Source organism: Canis aureus, chromosome 29, assembly GCF_053574225.1.
Source record: "Canis aureus isolate CA01 chromosome 29, VMU_Caureus_v.1.0, whole genome shotgun sequence".
NCBI lineage: Eukaryota > Metazoa > Chordata > Mammalia > Carnivora > Canidae > Canis > Canis aureus.
In genome coordinates, this window is record NC_135639.1 from 14,290,316 (window position 1) to 14,315,569 (window position 25,254).

Below are 25,254 nucleotides of genomic sequence, written 5' to 3' on the forward strand. Positions count from 1 at the left end.
TAAAGAATAGCATCTCTTGAGACCATGAATATTGAAATGGAAGTCAGGAAGCTTTAATATATAAAAGCTAAAATTGATGCCAGACTGGGAATAATCTTTCCTCTATATTCAGTACTGGCCCTCATAAGAAAGCATCACTTTTAGTTTGGGGCTGTTCCCATCTCCATAGTGAAAAGAAAAAGGAAATAAATTCAATTTAAATTGCAGAAAGCAAGATTTATGTTAGCCATAAGAACTTCCTGAAGGTGAGAGACAGAGTGTGAAATCTCTGTCCCAGAAGATACTGAATAGTAAAGAGCTTAGGAATAGTCTAGTCCAGAGGCAAAGGGTTGGCCTGAAAGAGATTTTGAAATGATATGGCTAAAAAGTCCTGGAAATACTGGCATTAAAAAAGTAAGAGAAAGAAAGGAACAGAAATAAAGCATAAAATATGATCTTGCATGTATATTATGTCATGGCACATCTACTCACACCTTTAGTACTTGCTGCTGTTCTCATCAACTCTATCTTAAGAAAGACATCAATAGAGAATGAATAAAGAGATACAATTTTCATGACCAAAGAAACTCAGAAAAGGCTTTTAAAATGGGGGAAGCAGGACTGAGGCAGTTAGTTATCTTACAAAGAAGAAAGAAATCATAAAACATATGGCCAGATCTAAGAAATCACATAGAAAATGGTAACAATAGCAAACAGGAGTATGATCATGAATCTACCATATTTATTTAGAATAAGAAAACACTTCAGAGCTATTTACTATTTATTATATAAATGAGAATAAAATGAGTCCAGAAAAGTGAAATTCCTCAACAAAGGTAATGTAATTAATTATGGGCAAACCAAGGACTAAAATCCAGCTCTTCTGATTTCCTTTCTTCTATGGGACTAGAACTATTTCAAAGTAATTGAGATACTTTTGGAACTAAAAGGAACTCCATTCTCTGTAATAGTAGAAGGGTAAAGTATGTAAGTTTGAGAAACACAAAAAGTATCAGAACTTAATGAGAAAAGGGTGCTTGTAGTATACCCAACTCTCAGAATTGCTATTCTGGAGGGTAAGCATGAATGCATTCAAGATTGCTTTAAGACCAAATACTGGGCTGGATAAATTTTAATTCAATAAGGTATGTCACGTATGAATCAAAGTTCCTGAATTCTGATTGTTTCTGCCACAATCAGAATCTGTTGTGAAAGACCTATGATGAAACCCAAAAATGAAGAAAATATTAATCAGACTAAGAAATTTTTAAGTAAGACATAACTAAATTTATTATTCAGATTCAAAGAGCCTTATGTTAAGAAATAAAAAATTAAGGTGTCCCATTCCAGCTATTACCAACTAAGATCTAAAATTACACTGAGCTCATGTCCTCTTTCCTAAAAAAGAAAATAAATATTAAAGAGAGCTATTAGACAAGCTGTCATTTAATTGGAATATTTTACCATAATCTGAAAAATGAAACCTATATACCCCAAATGAAAAGTAGACAGCTATTCAAAAGCTTTATAAGAAAGGTATAACTATAAATTTCCTCTTCCCCTAAACTTCTATGGGAATTATCATTTTGAGGTCTTTTCTGCTTCTTTGTTGTTGTTATTTTTATTATTACTTTATTATTATTATTGGCCTGCTTCTCATCATTATTCCCACTTTCTGTCTTATACTCTGCCTTTATCTTTTACTTCCACATTTTCCTCTGTAGAGCAACCTAAAGAAGTTCCAGAGTCAATAACTACAGAAAAATTACAGTAACACTAATTTTTAAATTCACTTAGGATCTGTGATGAGAACATTTAATACAAGAAGGAATTGGCAAGTAAAAGAAAAAGCATAATAGAAAAAAAGACTGGAGTTTGGGAAAGCTCAAGTCAGTAAAATTATTGTCCACAATATGATGATTCACATGGTGAAGACAAAGGTAAGTTAGAGTTGCAGTAGCTACCCAGGTCTATTATTAATAGAGTTTTTTCATATTTTAATGAAAAATTAACGGACAAAGACTTTTGGATTTTCCCAGTTCCTCTTTGCTAAGCATACGTTGTTACTCTTAAAAACTGAAATAGCTTTTCATGGCCCCCTACTTGCAGAATGTGTTTCTCATTATTTCTTTTGTTTTTGCTGTTATCACAACCAACTCTGTAAACTATTTTTCACACTCTTGTGTTTGAAAACCAGACCCTCTGATGTGTAAAATAGGTAAATAATTCCAAATATAACCCCAAACATATTGCTATGATCATAAGATAAGGTCATTTCACAGAATAAATTATCAGAAATATCTCTTGTTGTAAGAGTGATGGGTGGGGATCAGAATTGGAAAGATATTAGAAGAAATGTAAAACTGTGACTTAAAAATAATTTTAACTAGGGTATAATTGACATATAACATTATATTAGTTTTGAGTGTACAACAAAATGATCTGATGCTTATATACACTGTCAAATAATTACCAGAGCAAGTGTAGTTACCATTTGTCACCAAAGTTATAAAATCTTCTTTTTCTTATTAGGAGAACTTTTTAAGATTTATCCTCTTAGGAACTTTCAATATCACTGACGTGGTCACCAGGCTGAGTACTATGACATGATGATTTATTTGTAACCGGAAGACTGTACTTCTTGACCCTCTTCACTCACTTTGCCCATCACCCAAACTCCTCCCCACTGGTAACTACCAATCTATTCTCTGTATCTGTTAGTTTGGTTTTTCTTTGTTAGTTTGTTTAAATTCCAAATACAAGTGAAATCATATAGTATTTGTCTTTATCTGATTTACCTCACTTAGCATAATACCCTCAAGGTCCATCCATGTTGTTGCAAATGGCAAGATTTCATTCTTTTTTTATGGCTGAGTAGTATTCCATTATGTACTTACCACATCTTCTTTATCCATTCATTCACTGATGGATACTTAGATTGTTTCCTTATCTTGGCTATTGTAAATAGTGCCACAATGATCATAGGGATACACATATCTTTTCAAATTATTGTTCCTATTTTCTTTGGATAAATACACAGAAGTGGAATTGCTGGATCATAATGGTAGTTGTTTTTAATTTTTTGAGGAACCCCCACACCATTTTCCATAGTAGTTGTACCAATTTATATTACTGCCAACAGTGTGAGGGGGTTCTGTTTTCATATCCTTGCCAACACTTGTTATTTCTTGTCTTTTGTTTATTTATCTTTTTTATTATAACCATCCTAACAGATATGAAGTGATATCTCATTGTGATATTGATTTATATTTTACTGATGATCAGTAATGCTGAACATTTTCCATGTGCCTGGTGGCCATTTGTATGTCTTCTCTGGAAAAATATTTATTTAGATTCTCTGCTTATCTTTAAATCAGAGTGATTTTTTTTTTTCTGTATGTTCACCAGTTTTAGCAAGGCAGCAGGAGAGTGCAGGGGTAGGGCACATCCACTAGTGTTAGCAGGGAAATTGGAAAGTGCTATGACTGTGTGCACCTACCAGTACAAGGAAGGTAAAGGGAGAGTGCAAAAATGGCTCCCACCAACATTGGTGCTAGCAAGTCAGCAAAATGGCACAAGGTAGAGGAAGAGTGAAAAAATGGTGCCCCGCCTGTGCCGCCATCTCTGGAGAGAGTCCCATAGGCCCATGTCCCTCTGACAGTTGCTTTATGATTAAGAAATAAATTTCTCCTTTACACACATGCATATGTGTGTGTGTGTGTGTGTGTGTACATGTATATACACATATATACTCTAGGTGCTTTTCAAACTGCTGCTTTTGTACTAGTTCTGGGGCAAATGATTCTACATATGAGCCCTTTAAGAGCAGAATCTCAGTTCCATACAGTCCTTTGGATCTCTTGGATGTAATAAGCACCACTGGTTTTCAAAGCCAGATGTTTTGAGGGTTCATCATTCCCATGTAGGTCCCAAGGATTGGTGTGCCTGATGTTGATGTGCTACTCAGGGAGAAGCTCCATATTTGTAAGCTCCCTCCTGATCAAGGGTTGCTGTGCCAATGTAGGGAGGGAGGTCTGGTGAGACTATGTCTCTGTCTCCCCCACCCATTTCAGTGTGGCCCTGTCTGTTATCCTTTGTTGTGGAATAATTTTTCAGCTAGTTTCCAGGTCTTTTTCAGAAGGAATTTTTCAATATGTAGCTGGAGATTTGGTGTGTGCATGGGAGATGAGTTCAGGTATTCCTATGCTGCCATCTTGAACCACCTCCCAAAATATTTTTGAACATATCTTTCCCAGTCAGGTTTTAATTGAGGCACAATCTTATAATCTATGGTAGCTTGGACATCTTACCATAAACATTTAAGAGACACTAACTCTATCTCCTAACTAAGTTACCCAGGAATATCAAGGGGTATGACTAAAAAAAGAAAAGAGTAGAAGGTTCCTATACTAATATAAATTTCTCTTTCTCTTCTCTCTTTTTCCCCTGACTACAAATGAAGAGAAAATAGTTGCATGCAGCCTTAAAGTTATATTCTAGAATCAAACAGCCAAGCTTTGTCAGAAAATATTGCTGTTTTGGAAAATTTTAATTTATAGCAGTGCCAACATTCTGGTTAATTCTGCTTCCCTCAGCAATAAAGATTTTTTTCTTTCCATTTTATTCCTCTTGGGATATTTGATTTTTCAACAGAGCTTATAGTTTTCCCAGTGAGCTGACTTATCTGGTCAACTAGGTCAGTTTTCAGCATAGCCATGATTTGTGACTCTTCACTACTCTTGCTGCCTGGGTGCCTTTAGGTATTTTTCTACCAGAAGAACTTGAAAATTGAAAATGACTGAGGATTCTAAATTAATGTTTAGGTCCAAGTAAGCAAAGTATAAAGCTTCTCTTTGTTGTGGTTGCTGTTGTTTAAAATAGTCTCAGACTTTAGGAACTGACATTTTGCTGATTAAATGGTCTGCCTCATAGTGTAAGGCAACTTTACATAAGAGTTATGTAGATTTCACATTTGTAAGCTCATAGCAATCGGGGAAAGACTGTGTTTGTTATGACTACAATAATAGACATTGTAAATTCTAGAGTACATCAATGAATATTGTATCGATAGATTTAAGGTTTTGTAAAAAAATATATATATATATATATATTTTATAAATGTATCTCTTAACCACAGATTTAGTACTTAAAATTCACTATGACACAGTGATCCAACGTCAGAAGTTTCAATATTAGGAAATATTAGTCCTTACAATAGCTCGTAAGACTTTTTGTGGTCTGCACTCCCTTATTCACTCTCCAACCTTATCTTCTATTATTCTCTTCATTCACTCTCTGTAGCTACATTGGCTTCCTCATTATTCCTTGGACATACCAGGCACACTCACTCCGTATAGTCTTTGCACTGGCTGTTCTCTCTACCTGAAAATCTTTTCCCAGATTCCTCCTGGTTTGCTCCTTTACTTCAGTTGAGTCTTTGCTCATCTCTCATCTTCTCATTGAAGGTTATTAGGATGCCAGATAAGACCACTGCTATTTAAATCTGTTCGGGAAGTTCTTATTAGTACAATATGGTTAAAAAAAAAAAGATATAATTATCAAAAAAGCTGGTATACAATTTCATTTGTTTACGCAAATGCCATTGTCACATACCTAACAAATCCAAATGAATCTACTGAGAAACTATTAGAAATAAAAAAAGAATTAAATAAAAAGGTTAGTAACAAATATCAAAAACTAAGCATCTTTTCTAGTTACCAACAATAAATAGAAAAAAAGCATGGAAAAGATCTCATTCATAACAGCAACCAAATAAAGAAAACACAAATAAGCTTAGAAAATATAAGACATATATTAAAAAAAAGAACCTCTACTGAAGAACATAAAAGATACAAATAAATGTGGAAAAACACATTGTTTAAAATCTTGGAGTAGGGTAGGCTTTCCCAAGTCTGAGATGGATTTCAGAACAAACAAACAAAAAAGATTAAAAATTCTAGCAACACAAACATTCTAAATTTTGACTAGATAAAATATGTCATAAAAATGCAAGCTTTGTACAAATAACATTTGCAACAAATGACAAAGAAGAGTAATTATCTGTAACATATAAAAAGCTAGATGTCAATAAGAAAAAAACAAGGAGAGGATATGACTAGGTATAACACATGGTAAATATTAGCAATGAACAAAATTAAAAATATAAGTAAACAAAAAATTCAAATTAAAACCATAAAAGGATGACATTTTTCTCTTATACTTACCAAAAGAATTGATCATTTCAATTATATGAGTAGTGAAATTATACAAAAATAAACTGGAAAAACTTCTGGAGGACAATTTAGAAATTATCAAAAGTCTTAAAAGTATACAATTACTGATAGAGAAACTTGATTTCTAGGACTTTATCCTTAAAAAATCTAAGTGCATCACGGTGCATGTGCAAGACTGTCATCCCACCCCAGTGATATTAATAATAATTAATAATAATCATAAATATTTATCAGTAGGAAAGTAGTTAACTAAAATATGGTATAGCCATTGAGTGGAATACTATACAATTATTAAAAACTGTTTATTTAGATATAGATTTACTGAGATATGTGGAACCCAGTAAATGGGAAAAAAGCAAGTCATTTAAGAAAATTATACATGGACTTAAATAATTTCGAAAGACCTGTGAAAATAGTATATACAGTAGAACTATTGATAGTTTTAACTGTGTTTTACATGTTTCTATTTTGGGGATAATTTGCAATAAACATATACTACTTTTATGAAGAATTAAAACAAAGCTCGTTCAATTCAGAAAAAAAAATGTCTGCTGTATGTTCATCAAATATAATGGTAGGAGGCCCTTATATTTCCTGAGAATTTAACCTTCTCTTATTAGCAACATAAGCAAATGCTCCTCATAAAAGAGAAAGGAAAAGGAGCTTCATAATAAAGAGAAAAAGACAATTTTAGAGGAACAACCTAATCCTTTATCCTACTGTGGCAGTCACATATCTCCCATTCCTTCCTCTTTTCTGTCTTTTCTCAGAAGGAATTAATTAGAATTTTAACCAGGAAAAACTGGACTATATTTAAAGCCATGGAACTAGACTGAATCAAAGAAGCTGAGGTAGGCAACCTTTCAATTTATCTTGAGATATTAATTCAGGCAATAACAATTCATAAAACCACATTAAGTACCAAAGGCTATATGAGATATTCTTTTTACCAACCTCAAGATCACAGGCACAACTGTGGGTAGCCAGTTTGCTTTTAACCTCTTCCATTCTCCTTTTTTGAACCATCTGGTGTTACAAAATCCATAGACAACCTAAGTCTAACCTTCTCAAAATAACTCCCATACTCCAAACATATTCTTCCCCTTTTCCTCAAATAAAACTCCTATTTCCAAAGAACTGCTGATTTTGCTAGATATTAATCTGATTAGGGAAAGAGCAGTAATGCACAAATACTAATAGGCCAAGAACATCTGTAATGATACTTCTTAATCTGAAAGACTCACTGTGGAGATAGTTTGAAATAAGGTAACTTCTTTTTTTTTTTTTTTTTGAAATAAGGTAACTTCTATGCTATTTGACAATTCAGGGGGGCAGTACCTTATCTTACCTATCACTACATCTTCCTATTCTGTCAGGATATAAAACAATGGGATGCTGCAGGTAGTGATTTTTCACGTACTGCTTTTAATGGAAAACTATAAAATTTCACAGATTCTTTAAAACATACATTTTCCTCCTCATAGTAAGAAAACTTGGCACATGAGCAAGAAGAGATCATACCTCAGTCAAGTATACTACAATAAACTAGGTTGGGGATATTCACATCAACTTGTCAACCAGCAGCTTTAGCTTTAGGAAGACAGTTCATTCTTTAAGAACTAGAGAAAACAAGGATGGGATAAGGAACAATGTATATACTGTATCTGTTGGCAAGCTGTAAGTCTGGACAGTTCTCACATAATAACAGCATAAACCCCACCAAAAAAATACTGTAATGGTAGATAAATGGTGAATTGCCCAAAAGCTTACAGAACTTTAAGTCTCTAAAATAGATTACTGCTATAGGGTGCAAAAAGATAAATTTTGTCAGTCAATTATGTAATGTCCTCAAGAGGATGCAAAGGTATGTCCCCTAAAAAACAAGAGCAAGTAAGGACATAAAAGATTTAGACAAAAATACAAGCTGAGATAAAAAGGAAGATAGGAAATGAAAGAAATATAAAAAAGAAGAGCCCAACAGAGCTTTTAAATTTACACAGTATTAAATAATACAGCCAATACCGCAAAAGATGGAATCAGTAATGTAAAGTATAAGGAATTCTCCAAGGCTGCTGAGTAGATGATGGGTTCAGAGAAGAGAGAGCAAAGATCTAATCTTATAAGCAATAGGAATACTTGAAAAAGAAATCACAATTAATAGTTGAGGTTAAAATGGGAGACTCATCTATGGTCTAGACAAAACTAATAGATACATATGTGAACAAATTTGGAATGATAAGGATAAAAAAAATCTGTACAATCAATCAGGAAAGAAAAATTAAAACAGGTTACCTGAAAAGGACTTTTAAAAACCAGGCTGATTTCAATATATCTCTTCTGCATTAATAAATTTCAAAAATCAGTAGTGCTACTTGTTGTGATGAGCACTGAGTGTTATATGTAAGTACTGAATCACTAAATTATCCACCTGAAAGTAATATTACATTGTATGTTAACTAACTGGAATTTAAGTAAAAACTTAAAAAATCAGGAGCGCTAGATCTACATAATTTTCTAAAAACAGGTGTGAGCCAAGAATTCTGTATACAGACAAGCTTTCATTTAAGTGTGAAAACAATAGAAAGAAATTTAAAATCTTAATGGCTTAGAAAATCCATCATGCACATATTTTTCCTGAAGAATTACTTTAACAATTATACAGATTGACCAAAAGATAAAAAAAGAAATAAGAACTCAAGAATGAGGAAGTTGAAGCATTATGAAATTTTAAAGTGAAGAATTCTGGTTAATATGGCAGTCTAAGCAAAATGTGGGAAGGACGCACTTTTTACTCAAATATAGAGAAATGCTATACAAACTAGAACTACATTTAAAACAGATACTGTTTACACAGCCAATCTGAAAGCAAGAATGGGAAATCGTCATACCAGAAACAAAGAGATGACTCAAGGTAAAGATGTTGTGCTAGAGTTAAAGCCCAAGGGAAATCTTTGAGATTGGATACAGGTGTTAGGGGTTAAGGTTTTAAATGCTCACATAAGACCAAAAGTCAAGACCAGAAGGAGCTGGAACTAGGCTCACTGGATAAAGTCAGGAATTGAGAAGTGTCTAGCCAGTTGTGCACGTGGAATAACAAAACTCCATTCACTGTTTTAGAGAAGCAGCACATAAACAAGCTGCCACCATTGAGTCATGAGTGGAAGGAGTCATTCCCAAGAAGCTCCAACCCCAAGCTTGAACGGTTCATGGATAGGAAATTCATATATCTCTTATTCATGTACTGCAGAAATCCTAAGCTCAGAAGTTAACATAAAAATGGTCCTGAACAAGTGAAACTTGTTAAGGCCCTGGAAATAGGGGTGAAACTGCTTCATAGCAGTCTTTTTTTATCAAAAGAATATGTGATATTCCTAAGAAACATAAACCCCGTGAAAAATAAGTTCACAATAGAAATATTTAAAGCTCATAACAAAATACAACTACATAAGAAAGCCATCAGTTGAAACAAGCAGAATTCACAGAAAACAGAATTATATGAGAAAAGTTTTAATATAGTCATCCAGCAATATTTATTTAACACCACTGCAACCCAAGCACCATTCTAGATACTGGAAATAACAGTTGTGAACAAATTAAATAAATTTGTATTCCTTGTGGAGCGTACAGTTCATTGGTGGGGGAGACAAGTAATAAACAGATCAATATAAGATATGTCAAGATGCAGTAAGTGTTACAAACTAAAGGACTGTGAATAGACAGAGATGGGATGGTATGATACTATTTTATATCCTGGAGGTCAGGGAGGATCCTCTTCAGTAGTCATAACCAAACTTTTTGGTCTGAAGACTTTTCTGTCTTTAAGGACTTTATAGTCTTAAAAAATTATTGATATTTTTGATTATTTTTATAAGCTAGACCTATCAATATTTTCTGTATCAAATATTAAAACTGAGAAATTTTAAGAAACATTTAATTAAGAACTACCAATAAATTTATTGCATATTTAAAAACATATATTTATGAAAAAATAATATCCCCCCCAAAAATAGTAAGAAGAGTTGCATTTACATTTTTTGTGAATCTTTTTTAATGTCTGGCTTAATAGGAGACAACTGGATTCTCATATCTGCTTCTTTATTCAATCTTTCAAAATAAGTTTTTTTGGTTGAAGTATATGAAGAAAATCTGGCCTCACACAACATATTTTAATACCCTTTTCAAATGATTGTGGGTATGCTTGATACTGCACCCAAATTAAACTAGTGGTAGTTCCTTAAAGGTTAGTTGCAATGTAGAATCTGAAACTAATTCAATAAACTTTTCACCTTCTGTTACAATAAAATCAATTGGTCTATCTTGTGCTTTCAGAGAATCTTTTATCCATGAGTGGTTTTGTAACATTATGTGTTGGCCATTTGGGAAGTGCTGCTTCACTGAAGTATTCAGATCCTCCAAATGTTGATGCATGTCATAATATGATACTAAAAAATAACATTCATTAATATCATCAACAAACTCATCAGAAAAATCTTAAGTATTGGGAAAAATGCTATCAAGTTTATAGTGACAGATATGAGTCTTCCAAAATTCTAATTTTTGTTTGAAAGGCTGAATATTATCATTGGCAAGATACTACTACTACTATCAGTTGTTTGCCTTAAAATGTCAGGGTCACTTCATTTTTTGAGAAAATTTTGCCAAGTATTCAAGTTTAAATAACTACAGTCTGTCAGTTATTCAAGTAAAAATGGTGTTCCAGAAAAAAAGAGCTAGTACATTTTGTAACTGAATCACGTAAGTGCTCACCCTTGAGACAATCATTGTACTTTGGAATACAGTAGTACTTTATGTGAACCTATCATTTTATCACACGCAATATTAAAAACTCATACTCCACGGTCAGCTTCAAAACAAGGCATTTAGTGAAACTGGCGGGTTTTGTCCTTTACTGTGAGTTTATGTCAGTGAAGAGTACAATAACTACTAGTACAGTTTGGTGCTACTGCCTTGATTTGTGCTAGGACACCAACAGATTTACTCATCATTGCCTTTACTTAGCATCAATGTGCATGTGCACACAGTGAAAATGGCAAAAAATGCCTCTGCATTGTTAAGAAAAAAGTCTGACCTCCCAGACCTCCTGAAAGAGTCTTGGGGATGCCTATGGTTGCAGATCATACAAAAACCATAGGTCTAAAGTGGCAACTGCAACCTCAGGTAACCAACCATCAAGATTTGCATGCAACTGTCTTGATGTAAAGTTTCATATTCCAGTGGAATGGTTGGTCACCCTACTGAAAAAGACCTCAAAGAAGTGTACACAAAACCCCACTAGCTGATGGAAAAAGCATTTAGGCAGAAGAGATAGCAGGTAAAAAATCCCTGAAGTAAAAAAATGGCTGGCATATCCAAGAACAAAAGAACCCACTACAAAGGTAAACACCCTTAGAAAATTAGATTATCCCCACAAAAATGCCAAATGCTATTCTCTAAGGACATCCAGTGACCTCATCTATTTTTATGCTTTAATTACTCATGACAAAAGTGAAGTTTTTCCTTACAGAACCACACAGAAAACATCAGAAGTTATTACAGATTTTTTTTAGAAAGGAGAACATCAAGAATTTTGCATTCATAGTTAAGTTTATGCACTTGAAGCTATTTGATGTCAACTCCCAAATTAAGGTAGAAAGTCATTATGTAATTTATTTCCAGTTATTCATGGTGCAATGTAGATGTTGCTTAATGAATGTTTGTTAAATGAATAATTATCCAATGTGTGATTGGAGATATTTAGAAATGAAGAAAACAGTTAATTGATTTTCTAAAAAATCACAAAAGGCAAAAAAGCAAACTTTTGAAAGGGCATTCTTTTGTGCTGTATAGTCTTAGGAGGTCAGCAAACTAAATGTAATCTCATGCTTTCTGCACACTGAGACACAAACGTAGTGTTCTTTAATTAGAGAACCCTTCTCTCAGTTCCTGGAAAGGAAGTCTTGTTTTTGGTTTTTTGTTTTCTGTTGAGAACATTTCTAACATTTTAGCCTAAACAATTTACTTAGAGTAGCTCTTTAAAAAGAAAAGAAAAAAAGAAAGAAATAGGCACATTGGTGGTAGATTTTATACAATTAGAAGCAGTGCAGTAGATTTTCCACTTTGTGGGCCCAAGCCAGGAAGTGTGCAACTTTTCTGATTTATAAGCACTTGCAAATAGAAAGGCTATCTAGCATACTGTTGTAGAGTTTGCTCTAAACTGCTATTACCCTGAAATATTCTTTGGATTTTCTTAAGATCATGAAAACAAAGTTGAGAAAAAGGAGTTCAATAAATGCTATATATAATATTTTTCACTTCATTTAGAAATATAATCATTTCAGTTCTGTCAAAACGAAGAGAGATCACTACTTCTCAGAGACCGGCCCCCTCATAAAAGAATTGGAACCATGGACATAACCATTAATCAAGCAGCTCATCTTAAGAATGAGTGTGTCAAACGGCCAATAAGCACCTGAAAAGATGTTCAGCATTAATGTCATTAAGGAACTTGAAATATAAACCAAAACCAAAGTATAAAGCAGATACTGCCCTACTCCCACTAAGATGACTATAACACAAAAACAAAACAAATTAAAAAAAAAAAAAACCCAGAAAATAACAAGTGTTGGCAAGGATATAGAGAAACTGGAGCCATGGTATACTGCTGGTGGAAAGTAAGAAGGTGCTGCTGCTATGCAAACAGTCTGGCAGTTCCTCAAAAAGTTAAACCCATCCTTACCATGTGAACCAGAAATACCACTCCTGGATGGAATACCCAGGAGAACTGAAATTATATGTTCATACACAAACTTGTAGACAAATATTCATAGTGACATTATTCATTATAGCTAAAAAGTGGAAATAACCATATGTCTATTAACTGATGAATGGATAAACTAATTTGGTATAACCATGTGATGGAATATAGTATTCAGCCATAAAAAGGAATGAAGTAGTGATATATGCTACAATATGGATGAACCATGAAAATATGCTCAGTGAGAGAAGCCAGTCAGAAAAGGCCATCTATCAAAGGATTCTACTTCTATGCAATATCTGGAGACAGAAGTAGATTAGTGGTGACTTAGGGCTGGTGGGGTTTGAAGGGATGGAGGAGGAGTGCTAAGTGCTTAGCGTTTCTTTTTTGGAGTGATGAAAATATTCTCTATTAGGGATGATTGCATAACTTTTTGAATAGACTAAAAAACACTGCTTTGTAATTTTTAAAACGTATTTTTAAAAGTCACATAACAGCTATGCCCTCACCCCCAACTTAAGAAATTAAACCGTATGTATATAAAGTGCCCTGTATACCCTTCCCTGATTACATTTATCATCTACCCCATCAGAGATAATCACTACTTGATATTGCTACTTATCATTCCAGCATGTCATTATACTTCCACTATTTATTTATAATCCCTCATAGATGTTCTGTGTGTTTTTAAATGGTATCATACTTATGTACCCCCTTTTTAAATTACATTATTATATTTTAGAGATTTTTGGATTTTTTTTGTCATTATTTAGTGGCTTTTTCACAATGAAATTTAGCATTTATAATTTTGAGGTCAAAGTCCCAGGAATAGTAACTAAATCTGTTAAATGTCTTTGTCTACTTTTAAAAATCAATTCAATCAGGTGATTCCTTCAAGTATTTCAAACTATCATTCAGTTCTTCTTCAAAATAAAATAAAGGAATTTTAAGCGCATGTAGTAACATCAAGACTTTATAATGAGGGGCAACCCGGGTGGCTCAGCGGTTTAGCGCTGCCTTTAGCCCAGGGCGTGATCCTGGAGACCCGGGATCGAGTCCCACGTAGGGCTCCCTGCATGGAGCTTCTTGCTTCTCTCTCTGCCTCTCTCTCTCTCTTTCTCTCTCTCTCTCTCTCTCTCTTTCTCTCTGTTGTGTCTCTCATGAATAAATAAATAAAATCTTTAAAAAAAAAAAAGGCTTTATAACGACCTGAACATAAAAGACCTCTTGCTTGACTGAGGGATAACTTACAAGGGAAAACTTTGCATTATATTCTTTCATATATGATAAATCATACTAAGATTAAATGTTAAATATAATCTATTAATCTTACATATTTCAACCAACTATAGGGACTCTTTACATGGCCATTCTGGCTTTAACCACCACCAAAATACTTGTTGTAGACACTGTAGTTGCCTCCAAAATATGCATTCTTCCTTTCCTTGGTTAATTATTAGTTTTTAGAAACCTGTGCCATCCCTAGACAGCCCCCTGAATTTGGGAGAATTTACTACACTTGGCCACAATTTGTGGATATGAGATGTAAGAAAGTATCTGATGAGGATAATTTCTTGCTTTTCAGAGAAAGTTTCTACAAACTTCCTTTTCCCTCTCTTCCTGATTTAGAAGGAGAAAGCATGACTCTAGGACTTGTTAGTTATTTTTAGGGGAACACAAGAACAACCAGCATTCTGCCATTATTCTTTATTAATAAAATTCCGATTTTATTCAGAGCAGTAACATATCCAGTTAAAAGTATTTACATTCCCAGTCTCCATTTTCCAGGGTTGATCATGTGGCAAAATTCTAATCCTTAAGATTCAGGACTAAGTCCTTAGAGAGGACTTCCCTTCCACCAAAACAATGAAAAAGCCACATGAGGAGAAGTCTTTTGACTTTTTGATTTTCATGCTCTCCTCTTCTTCCAGCTGGAATTCAGATATGATGCCTGAGGATAGAGCAGTACTAGGACTATAAGGACTAAAGCCACAGGCTAAGGAGAGTGGAACAGAAAGAATATGCTGGGGTCTTTCAGGATTTCCTTGAGCAGTTTTAATAAATGGCCCCGGGTTTCCAACTTCAGACTTCCTGGAGCAAATAACCCCTTATTTGGTAAAGCCACCATGGTTACTTTTTTTTTTTTTATAAGCAACCTGATGCAATTCCAACTGATATAACCGCTGAATCAAATGTTGGGTTTTCAAATATATGTCAATAGTTTCTCAATATTAAGTTGTTTTGATCTCAATTTAAGTTGTTTGCAAATGAAAGCATCCTAACCTGATGAAGCCCCTCTCTAAGGAAGGGGTAGTACTTCTGACTAAACCCTCAGGGGCTAACCCACTGCCTGACTGAAATAGATCTTTCCTGATGAGTAGCCCCTACAATTACAGGGAAACTTCTGCAAACTCACGCTATTACCTTGCTTGCATATGGCCACCCAACTGGAAAAGCACAGGAAGAAAGAAACGACACATTCTTATTAATAATTTCATTAAACGCATATGACACATACATCAAAATTGTTGAACTAACAAAGCTAAGGTTTTTAGTGAACTATGCCTTTAGTTCCCTAGCACTGTCTCCAAACTTTCCTATATCCTCATCTTTTCCTCATTCCATTCTTTGCACTATACTACAGGGTTTAAGAGTAAGGGCTCTCTAGTTAACCCTATATACCTTCAAATCTTACATCTATTGCTTGCCACTTACATGATCTCACGCAAGGTACTTGGTTTCCAAGTCTCAGTTTTCTCAAATGAATAATGGGAGAATAATTCTACCAACCTCACAGGATTCTTGTGAGAATTAATTGAGATCAGGTTTGTAAAATGCTTAGCATAAGACCTGATATATAATAATGATTTATTCAATACTACCTATTACTTTTAAGGCTTTTTAAAAACATTTTATTTATTTATTGGAGAGAGCAAGGGAGAGAGAGCATGAACAAAAGGAAGAGGGAGAAGCAGACTCCCCGCTGAGCAGGGAGCTTGAAGCTGGGCTGGATCCCAGGACCCTGGGATTATGACCTGAGCCAAAGGCAGATGCTTAATGGACTGAGCCACCCAGGCAGTTTTACAACAGAAGAGGTATCCCTCCTCTCATCAAAGGCTAATTCTTACCTTATGATCTGGATCCCACCCATCCTTCTTCTACCTTTTTAGGGACTTTTAGGGATGATTATCTTTTCTCTCTAGTCTTTATCTTCAACCTATCTCTCTATAGGTCCCTTCCCATTAATATGCATAATAACAATGATAATGATGATACAGGAGATGATGAGATTTGAAACATAGATAGAATTGTCCTTTGTCAGGAGGAAGGGCATATCCTTCATAACAGGAAGAAAAGGGGAGAAGATGATCTTCACCATGGGTTTGGAGAACACCAGGTAGGAAAATAAAAAATTTCCTGGTGGATGGTCTATTTTCCCTGAAACAAAATGCAAAGTTATCTCCTGAGAGTTAAGTAGTTCAGAAGAGAGAATAATATGTATGAGAAGAGTGAAGGTTTAAACAGTTATTACAGAGTGAAAAAGGAATGTAGTAGTATTTCCAGGCAGTATGGAGATCTCAGTTGAACTGAAGGTAACATTCATGAATACTGGATCTAATCTCCCCTGGAACTGAGTGCTGACACAGACAATTGGTTCACATGGAGTTGGAGTCTTGCCAGGGGTTGAAAAAAAATGAGAGAGGAGTCAGGAAGAAGAGTGGAATGACCAACCATAAAATCTAAGAATAAAGAAGGAAATGAATACACAGACAAGTACTAGTGGAGAAAGACAGAAATGGACACAAGGTCCTGATGAAATTAGAGAACAAAGAGCGTGGAAGAAAAGTGAAATGTTTTATTGATTTTGAAAGTGAAATGGTTTTAGGTGATGGCACAGTATGATTATGGAAATAGGTGGCTGCAGTGGAAAAGAGAAAAAGGTTACTGAAACCGTGGCGAGCAAAGAACAGGCCAGATTGGTAGCTGAATGGTCCCTACAGACAACATTATTCACAATGATGGCAAGAGTTGAGACAAAGTGGAAGCCTGGGACCAGGTACCAAATCCTAAGAGCAAAAGAGAGTATCACTGAATTAGCAGGATAACAGAAAAAAGAAGCTGGGAAAAGTTGGTAGAACATAGCAAGAGCCATCATAAGTGGTTAGAGAAATGTTCTGGAAGTAGCACTGGGGAGTAAAGAAAACATCTACCAAACCTTTATCAAGTATCCTGAATGTAAAAGAAAAATACTTTGTAGAATGGACTTCAGACTCTGAAATACATCCACTGGCTATGGAATTGTACATATGACCAAAGTGAATGTATAAGAGACAGAATACCTAAAGTTCTAGACCATATTTTTTAAAAAATCAGCTATACATGCTTAGGACAAGGAGGGATTTTGCTTAAAGGACTTTCACGTGAAAAAGTCAGAGAGAATGCAAGCAACTAAGTATAACTACCCTCAAAAGTGTCTTGGTCACAATGAACAAAACTATATATAGAAAAGTATTAAATTGTGATAAACAGAATTTTCATGTTATTTTCTAAAATTGAGGTTAAATAATTCACTTTATTGCTTATGTTTTTTAAACTTTTTTTAGGATTTTATTTATTTATTCATGAGAGACACAGACAGAGAGAGAGAGAGAGGCAGAGACACAGGCAGAGGGAGAAGCAGGCTCCATGCAGGGAGACTGAAGCCGGACGCAGGACTCGATCACACCCTGGGCCGACGGCAGGGCTAAATTGCTGAGCCACCCAGACTGCCTTTTACTTATGTTTTTGAGTAACTTCTAATCAATAAAATTAAAAAGGCTATAAATTTTTGTCACAATTTTTACAAAAGGAAAAATCTCCATAACAAAACTCCATTTCAGTATTATACATGATAACAATTTGTGATTTTGTTCTTTCCCTCTTTAGGTAGTAGAGTAATAGAGTACTAACAGATATGACTTTGTCTGCTGTTCTGGGAGGGTCTCCTACTGGGAGGGTTTTTACCAACTAAAAAAAAGTAATGTGTGCATTTTGAAGAAAAGTAAATGAAGCTACCTTAAGTTACTTGTTTATTTCAATATAATTAACTTTCTTTTAAAAATTCATGACATATTATTTTAGTACTGCTTTAATGTTTACATAGTAAGTTAAAATTGGGAAAAGAAAAATTAAAGTAGCCAGCCTCAGACTTTCCTCTCTTTACTTTCTCTTGAGACAGTATGGCATTTTTTTTTTATAATATGTTTATACATATTAAATGCCTAAATTTTAACTATATAATACTTTTAAAACAGAAAAAAAATGCTTAGGAGAAATTACAAATGTTCTATAAGTCCTTAATTTTGATTTGCTCTGTCATCAATACTAAAAAAACCTTTCCTTGACTATCAGGAGCTTTAGGTATGTTATATTGGTAAGCATTAATGCAATCCAGGGCATGTTCCTGTCTTTCTGTTTTCATATTACCAAACCTAACCACCCATACTGTAGCTCTCCAATTCACAAAGTACTCATACTATATAATCTGAGACTTTTGCAACCATATATTTTAAAGGACTCATTGAGCCCTGAAAGGCAAATGCTATCATTCAAGTTCTAATTACATGCTACCAGGGTTTTACAGAACAGAACAGAAAAAAAAAAAAAAAAAAAAAACACGAGTACTGTACTTCCTAAATACATTTTTTAACCACAAGCAACTTCCAAAATAAATGCCCCAAATATTGTCTGAATGTATCACTGTACAAATAGCTCAAGCACTGGCCTATTCAAATTATGTTCTAGTTTCTCCCAATGCTGCTTCTACTTGATAAATTGGTCAATAAATGCCAAATCAAATATTCAAGTAAATATATTTTCATTGTTATTGGCAGACATATAATTAACTCTGAGAATAAAATATACAAGAAATCAATTTATGATTACTTCTTTAGTTCTTCCCATTAGTCATTTACATTATAATTGTGATTCCACTTTTAAAATCTTTGTCCATACACATATATACACACACACACACACACACACACAAGCCGTTTTGACTATATTATAAATCAAATTATTTCAATTTGAAATTAGTATTGTATACACTGTGAACCTCATGTTAATTTTATTAGTAAGAGACAATTGTACTATAACCCCTATATATGAGCTGATTAAAAAACAATGCACACTTAAGGGCCTATATTAATTAGTAATCTCAGCAGATGTTTCTAAACAATGTTAAGGATTTGCTCTGTCTTTTCTCAAGTATAAATATTTGAGTCAACATTTTTTATGTATGTGTATTTAGCAACAAATTCATTTCCATTTTCAACAAAATAGGCTGCTAAAAGAGAAAACAGTACAAAGAGTAAACCTTTTTTTTTTTTTTTTTTCAAAGAAGACACATAAAGAGCAAATTTTTTTTTAAACATTTGTTATCTGTCAGGTCAATATCTTCACCAATCTGGGAAAAATACATTTTGTATAAAAACTTATGTAAGTGACCTTTTAAAAAACTGCCCTAAATTAACTGCAAAAGCATCAGATACATTATTATATGTGGATTTCATGAAGAAAAAAATGTAAGATGAGCTCAAGAAATGTTTTAATAAAATATGCTACCATTACTTGTTATTTTCATTATGGTAGCTTACTTGTTTTCAATTATGTATCATGGGAAAGTCATTTAACCTCTGTGTTTCCTCATCCATAAAGGGAAATTAATAATGGTGCCTTGTCACAGGATTCCTGGCAGGGTTAAAGGAGTTAATATGGGTGAAGCATTTAGAACAGTGCCCAGCATACAGTAAGTGCTCAGTAAGCATCAGCTAAGCATTACCTAATTGTATGTGTTGCCTATTGCTTCGATTAGCTTCCAGTTACCAATCCTGAAAGTATCTTAATTCTTTTATCATGACATTCTTAATTCTCTGCCCTTCCCATCAGCCTATAGTGTTGTTAGTAGCTACTTTATCTGCTACTCATAAGCAAAACAGGACCTACAGTCTGAGTTAACAGTCCAAATCCTACTTTAAAAGACAGCACTCTCCCTATTATCTTACTATTAGTACTCATTAATCCATCCAAACACCAAAGTAAACTTTGTGCTAGGCATTGGATACAAACTGTGGAAGCAGATGATTCAGGAAAAAAAAAAATTCCAGGTATCTTGCTCCCAAAATAGTGAGGGATATAAACATGCAAGTACTGTTGTTTAATTGTAACAGGGTACACTGAACTATAATTTAAAAAAATGTCCCAACCTGGCCAAGGGCAGGGTTCACAGCTGACATTTGAGTAAGCCTTGAAGGAAGATCTCACCAGGTAGAGAAGGGATAGGGATCTATGAACACTTTTGTTCACAAAGAAAACTAGAACTGCCTTACACTGGTAAGTTAAAATAGACATATTTTAAGCAAACAGACTTCCTCAAACAGATTTCCCATTGCGCACAGCTGGCTTAGTTTATTTCTAGGTGTTGAATAAATATTTTTGAATGACTGTCGCCTCCCCTCCCCCATAGGCCAGGCCTTCCTTAGGGCATACTTGGATGATGTTCTTAGTTCCCTTCTTCCCAGGGCTCAAGGAAATCTTTCTAAAACCACTTTTATCACGCCACTCCCTGATCAAAAGCCTGGAATGGTTTCCTCCTATTCCCAGATAGCTCTCTGCTTTGACTAGATTTCTCTCCCAATATGCCTTGGGCATGTTTCCCTTTTGTTCATATATCCTCTCTCATACATCTCCCCAAATGCTTTTCTCCTATTACTTATTTCTGCCTTTCCAAAACTCTACCCATCCTTCAAAATCCTCCTTCAAGAAGCCATCAGATTGCCTTGCTTCTATTTAAAATAACAGAACTTTACAAATGATGCAGAAAAGAGAAATGCCAGTGAAAAAAATTATCCTTTTGGATGAAAGAAATGTCCAAAATGTGGTAGAGAATTGAAAAACAAAAGGCAGAGACTCTTTGGAAAGTTACATTCAATGGTGCATCAACACAGCACACTTCTTAAATTATTTACTACTCAAAATTTACACACTGCACCAACTACTTATTGAATAATTGTTTTTTTCCAGGGACACTGGGCTCTTTAAAAAAGTTAACCACCCCACGTAGACCATCAATTCTTCATTACTTAAACTGGCTTCTTTAGGACAAGTGCCTATTAGGATGAGTGTCCCTGGACTGAGAGCTTGAAATATTACCCAGCAACACTGAACTGCACTAACCGGCCCAGTAGTGTGCTTCCTAATTGCGTGACAACTAGTTAAATAGTAAAAGAGCCTCAAAAAGTCAAGTTAGAATAGATTTTTTTTTTTTCCCCCAAGGGAGAAGGAGCATGCTCTACAGGTCAAGGTACCTTCAATTCCAACTTGATTTTCTCTTCATTCAGCAACTCAGTTGCTTTCTTAATTTCTTCACGACATCTGTTTATTTCCGACCTTACTGGAATACAAATGAAATCCTTAAACACCTCCATCTTTCTTTTCTTTTCTTTTCTCTTTTCTTTTCTTTCTTTCTTTCTTTCTTTCTTTCTTTCTTTCTTTCTTTCTTTCTTTCTTTCTTTCTTTCTTTCTCTCTCTCTCTCTCCTTCCTTCCTTCCTTCCTTCCTTCCTTCCTTCCTTCCTTCCTTCCTTCCTTCCTTTCTTTCTTTCTTTCTTTCAAGATTTCATATATTTATTCATGAAAGCCACTGAAAGAGAGGCCTCAGAGACAAAGGCAGAAAGAGAAGCAGGCTCCATGCAGGGAGCCCGATGTGGGACTCGATCCCAGGACCCCAAGATCACACCCCGGGCTGAAGGCAGGTGCTCAACCGCTGAGCCACCCAGGTGCCCTCTCCATCTTTCCAAAGTCCCCACTTCTGTGCACGTGAACAGTAGGGCCCCCCTCAGGGCTCGGACCGCACCTTCCGGGCTGCTTTTGGCTCCAGCCCCCACCCCCCCCCCAGAAGCACCACCCTCCCACCCCCACCCCAGGAGACAGGACCCAGCACGAGACGGGAGCACCGACCTTCTCGGATTAAGCGGCGACTCTCCTCGGCCTGATGCTCCGAGAAGATGATGTGCTGGAACAGGGACTCTAAGCTCATCTCAGGCCCCGGACGCCCGTGGGTCGGTTCAGGATCTGCCAGCGGGAGTGTGAGGACCCCAGAGAGCACCGCGAAGGAGGAGAGGTATTCAGAGCTCCCGCACCCCTACGCGCACCCGCACCGCCACCCGCACCCCCATCCGCACCCGCACCGCCACCCGCACCCCCCACTCCCATCCTCACCCGCACCCCCATCCGCACTCCCACCTGCACCCCCATCCACACCCGTATCCCCACCCGCACCACCACCTGCACCCCCATCCACAGCCGCACTCCCACCCGCACCCGCACCGCCACTCGCACCCCCACCCGCACCACCACCTGCACCCCCATCCACACCTGCACTCCCACCTGCATCCGCACCGCCACCCGCACCCCCACCCGCACCACCACCTGCACCCCATCCCCACCCCCACCCGCACCGCCACCCGCACCCCCACTCCCATCCTCACCCGCACCCCCATCCGCACTCCCACCTGCACCCCCATCCACACCCGTATCCCCACCCGCACCACCACCTGCACCCCCATCCGCACCCGCACTCCCACCCGCACCCGCACCGCCACCCGCACCCGCACCCCCGCCCGCACCACCACCTGCACCCCCATCCACACCCGCACTCCCACCCGCACCCGGACCGCCACCCGCACCCGCACCCCCACCCGCACCCCCACCTGCACCCCCACCTGCACCCCATCCCCACCCCCACCCGCACCCGCACCACCACCTGCATCAGCCTGGGCTCAGGACGCGCCAGGTGGGGCGCCAGGCCCCGGCCTCGCTTCCCCGCGTCTCTAACAACCCACCACCGTCTCCCCCGGGTGTCTGGACTCGGCCGCCCCCACGGAGGCCCCGGGCTCCCGCGGGTTCCCTCTGCGTCCTGCTGCCAAATCAACATGGAGGCCCCGAGCCCGGCTTCTGAGCGCCCGGGCAGCAGCCCCCGCCGCGGCTGGCCTCTCCGCCCCACCGCCTCTTCTTCGGGAGCAGGTCCTCCTAAGCTCCCCGTCCCCCCCCCCCCCCGCCCCGGGCTGTGTCCGTGCGGACAATACCGTGCGCGGGACCCTCCGCAGCCGCCCCCAGGTGCCTGGCCTGGTCCCGCGGGTGGCACCGAGCTACGGCGGCGCGTTGGGCCCAGTCCGCGCCTGCGGCTCTTTCGCTTTGGCCACGTGGCGGCCGAGGTGCGCGGGCCTCGCCTGCGCTTGGGGGAGCTTCCTGCGCCCCGCGAACCCCCGCGTTACAGAGAGCTAAGACCTCATGATGCTAAGTATAGACTGCAGCGTCTTATCCTTTGTGCCAAAGGCTGCTATAAATGTGCGATGCCTGACATTCCGCCTTAATCATTCCTTTGTAATCAGGGCATATCTTTTTAGTCTGCTTTAACATTAATCATTGCCTTTTGTAATCAAGCTTCGGTAATATTAACACTTCAGCATCTGCACAATATGTGTCAGAGACCAAAGTGCTTGCTAATTAAAGCTTAAACATGAAAGGCACCTTTGGGACTTTTGCATGGGATTTTTAAATTAAAAAATAAAGCATTTTTAGTTTTAGTAGGCCAAAATTGTAAGATTATAATAAACATCTGACATCATTTGTGACTGTAGAATTGACATTGGCTAAACTTTAAAAAATGATTTTTAATTAGATTGTATTAGAATTGAAAGATGGTAAATATGAATTCCTTCACATCATCTGTATAAAAGAATTGATATTTCATTAATGCTGTAGTATATTGGGCTATGAGTTTTTAACCTATTCCAAATTTCCACCTCAACTTCCACCAAGCCATGTGTGCATAAAGGTTCTTTTTTTTTTTTTTAAAGACTTCATTTATTTATTCATGAGAGACACAGAGAAAGAGAGAGGCAGAGACACAGGCGGAGAGAGAAGCAGGCTCCATGCAGGGAGCCCGACAGGGGACTCGATCCTGGGTCTACAGATCAGGCCCTGGGCCAAAGGTGGCGCTAAACTGCTGAGCCACCCGGGCTGCCCAAAACTTCATTTTTAAACTGTTATTATAAAAGAATACATATGGAAAAGTGTAATGCTTAGAAAAGAATTATCTATAAACTTACCATTCAGATGCAAATATGAATAGCATTTTGGCTACTGCCTTCCAGCTAATCCTCCTCACCTTGCATTTTCTTTTACAAGCTTGAAAATATTGTGAATAAATAATAATATTAATTACTATTAGTATTATTTCTTATTTGCTGGGCACTATTCCAAATAATGATTTTTACTATTACCTTCATAGCATTTGATGAGAAAACGGAGAACAGAACAGTTAAGTATCTTGCCGAGGTGGCATACCTAGTACATGACAGAGCTAGAGCTGAAACCAAGAAATCTGAGATCAGAGGCCATGAATTTAATTTTGGATACTGCTGGGTTTTCCTTTGATTACATCATAAGCCTTTTACCATTTCATTGAAAACTCTTCATAAATACACTTTTATATCTTCATAATTCTCCATCATGTGATGCATGTGTAAAACTTAGATATACTGAAATAAATTTGACTCTTTTATCTGTTCAAGGATGGAAAACAAAACTGAAATTGTGGTTTGAACCATTTTCTTTGAGCACTCGTTTGGAAGCTTATGAACTGTGCCATGGCGCTATCAAAGGAAAGGGCTTCCAGAAGATAAATTATATTACTAATTAATATCACTCCCTTCAGAATTATTTCCCGTGGACTTGCACAGGGGGCATTCTTACAAGGAGGCTGCTTTTCAAAAGCATGCTGCTCTTTAACATTCCAATTTTATTAGTTACATTCAAACTCACATTTATTATTTAACATGTTCTTTCTGTACTGAAAACTTGGCAGAGTGGAATTTGGGCAGCCTTTGGGGAGCCCAGTTGCCTCCCTCACACAGGCGTATGCAAAGGAAGAACTGCTGGAAATTCTGGAATGGGATTATGGGGAGAAATGACTTCTTCCTCTTCTGCAGTCTTCATATCACAGAATATTGTGATGCTTTGAAATGCCAAGTTCAATTAGTCTTAGGGGTGCCACCACTATAGATATCAGCAGGGATTTTTATTTTCTTTTATTTGTTGAAACATGATTATACAAGCCCACAATTCCAATTTTAAGTCTTTTATAATAATGGGTAAAAGTAACATGTTAGGATATTAAAATAGTATTATCATACACTAGATTTATTCAATCATGTACTAGCTTTATTCATATATTTTCTTCAGTAAGA

General features: G+C 36.8%; 1 protein-coding gene across 2 annotated transcripts in view; it reads right to left on the reverse strand.

The window, feature by feature from the left end:
- Positions 1–23,212, reverse strand: part of CCDC172 (coiled-coil domain containing 172) — a 58,255-nt gene extending 35,043 nt beyond the window's left edge. Inside the window, exons 1-3 of one of the 2 annotated variants that reach the window (XM_077877508.1) lie at positions 23,089–23,212; positions 21,962–22,075; positions 21,312–21,397 (exon numbers count right to left, since the gene is read on the reverse strand). In XM_077877508.1, coding sequence (XP_077733634.1) covers positions 21,312–21,397; positions 21,962–22,040 — 165 coding nt within the window. In that variant the 5' untranslated portion in view covers positions 22,041–22,075; positions 23,089–23,212. Of the gene's footprint in view, positions 1–5,361; positions 5,483–21,311; positions 21,398–21,961; positions 22,076–23,088 lie in introns of those variants that run through there. The other variant, XM_077877509.1, reaches the window with a different exon arrangement.
- Positions 23,213–25,254: the final 2,042 nt, after the last annotated feature.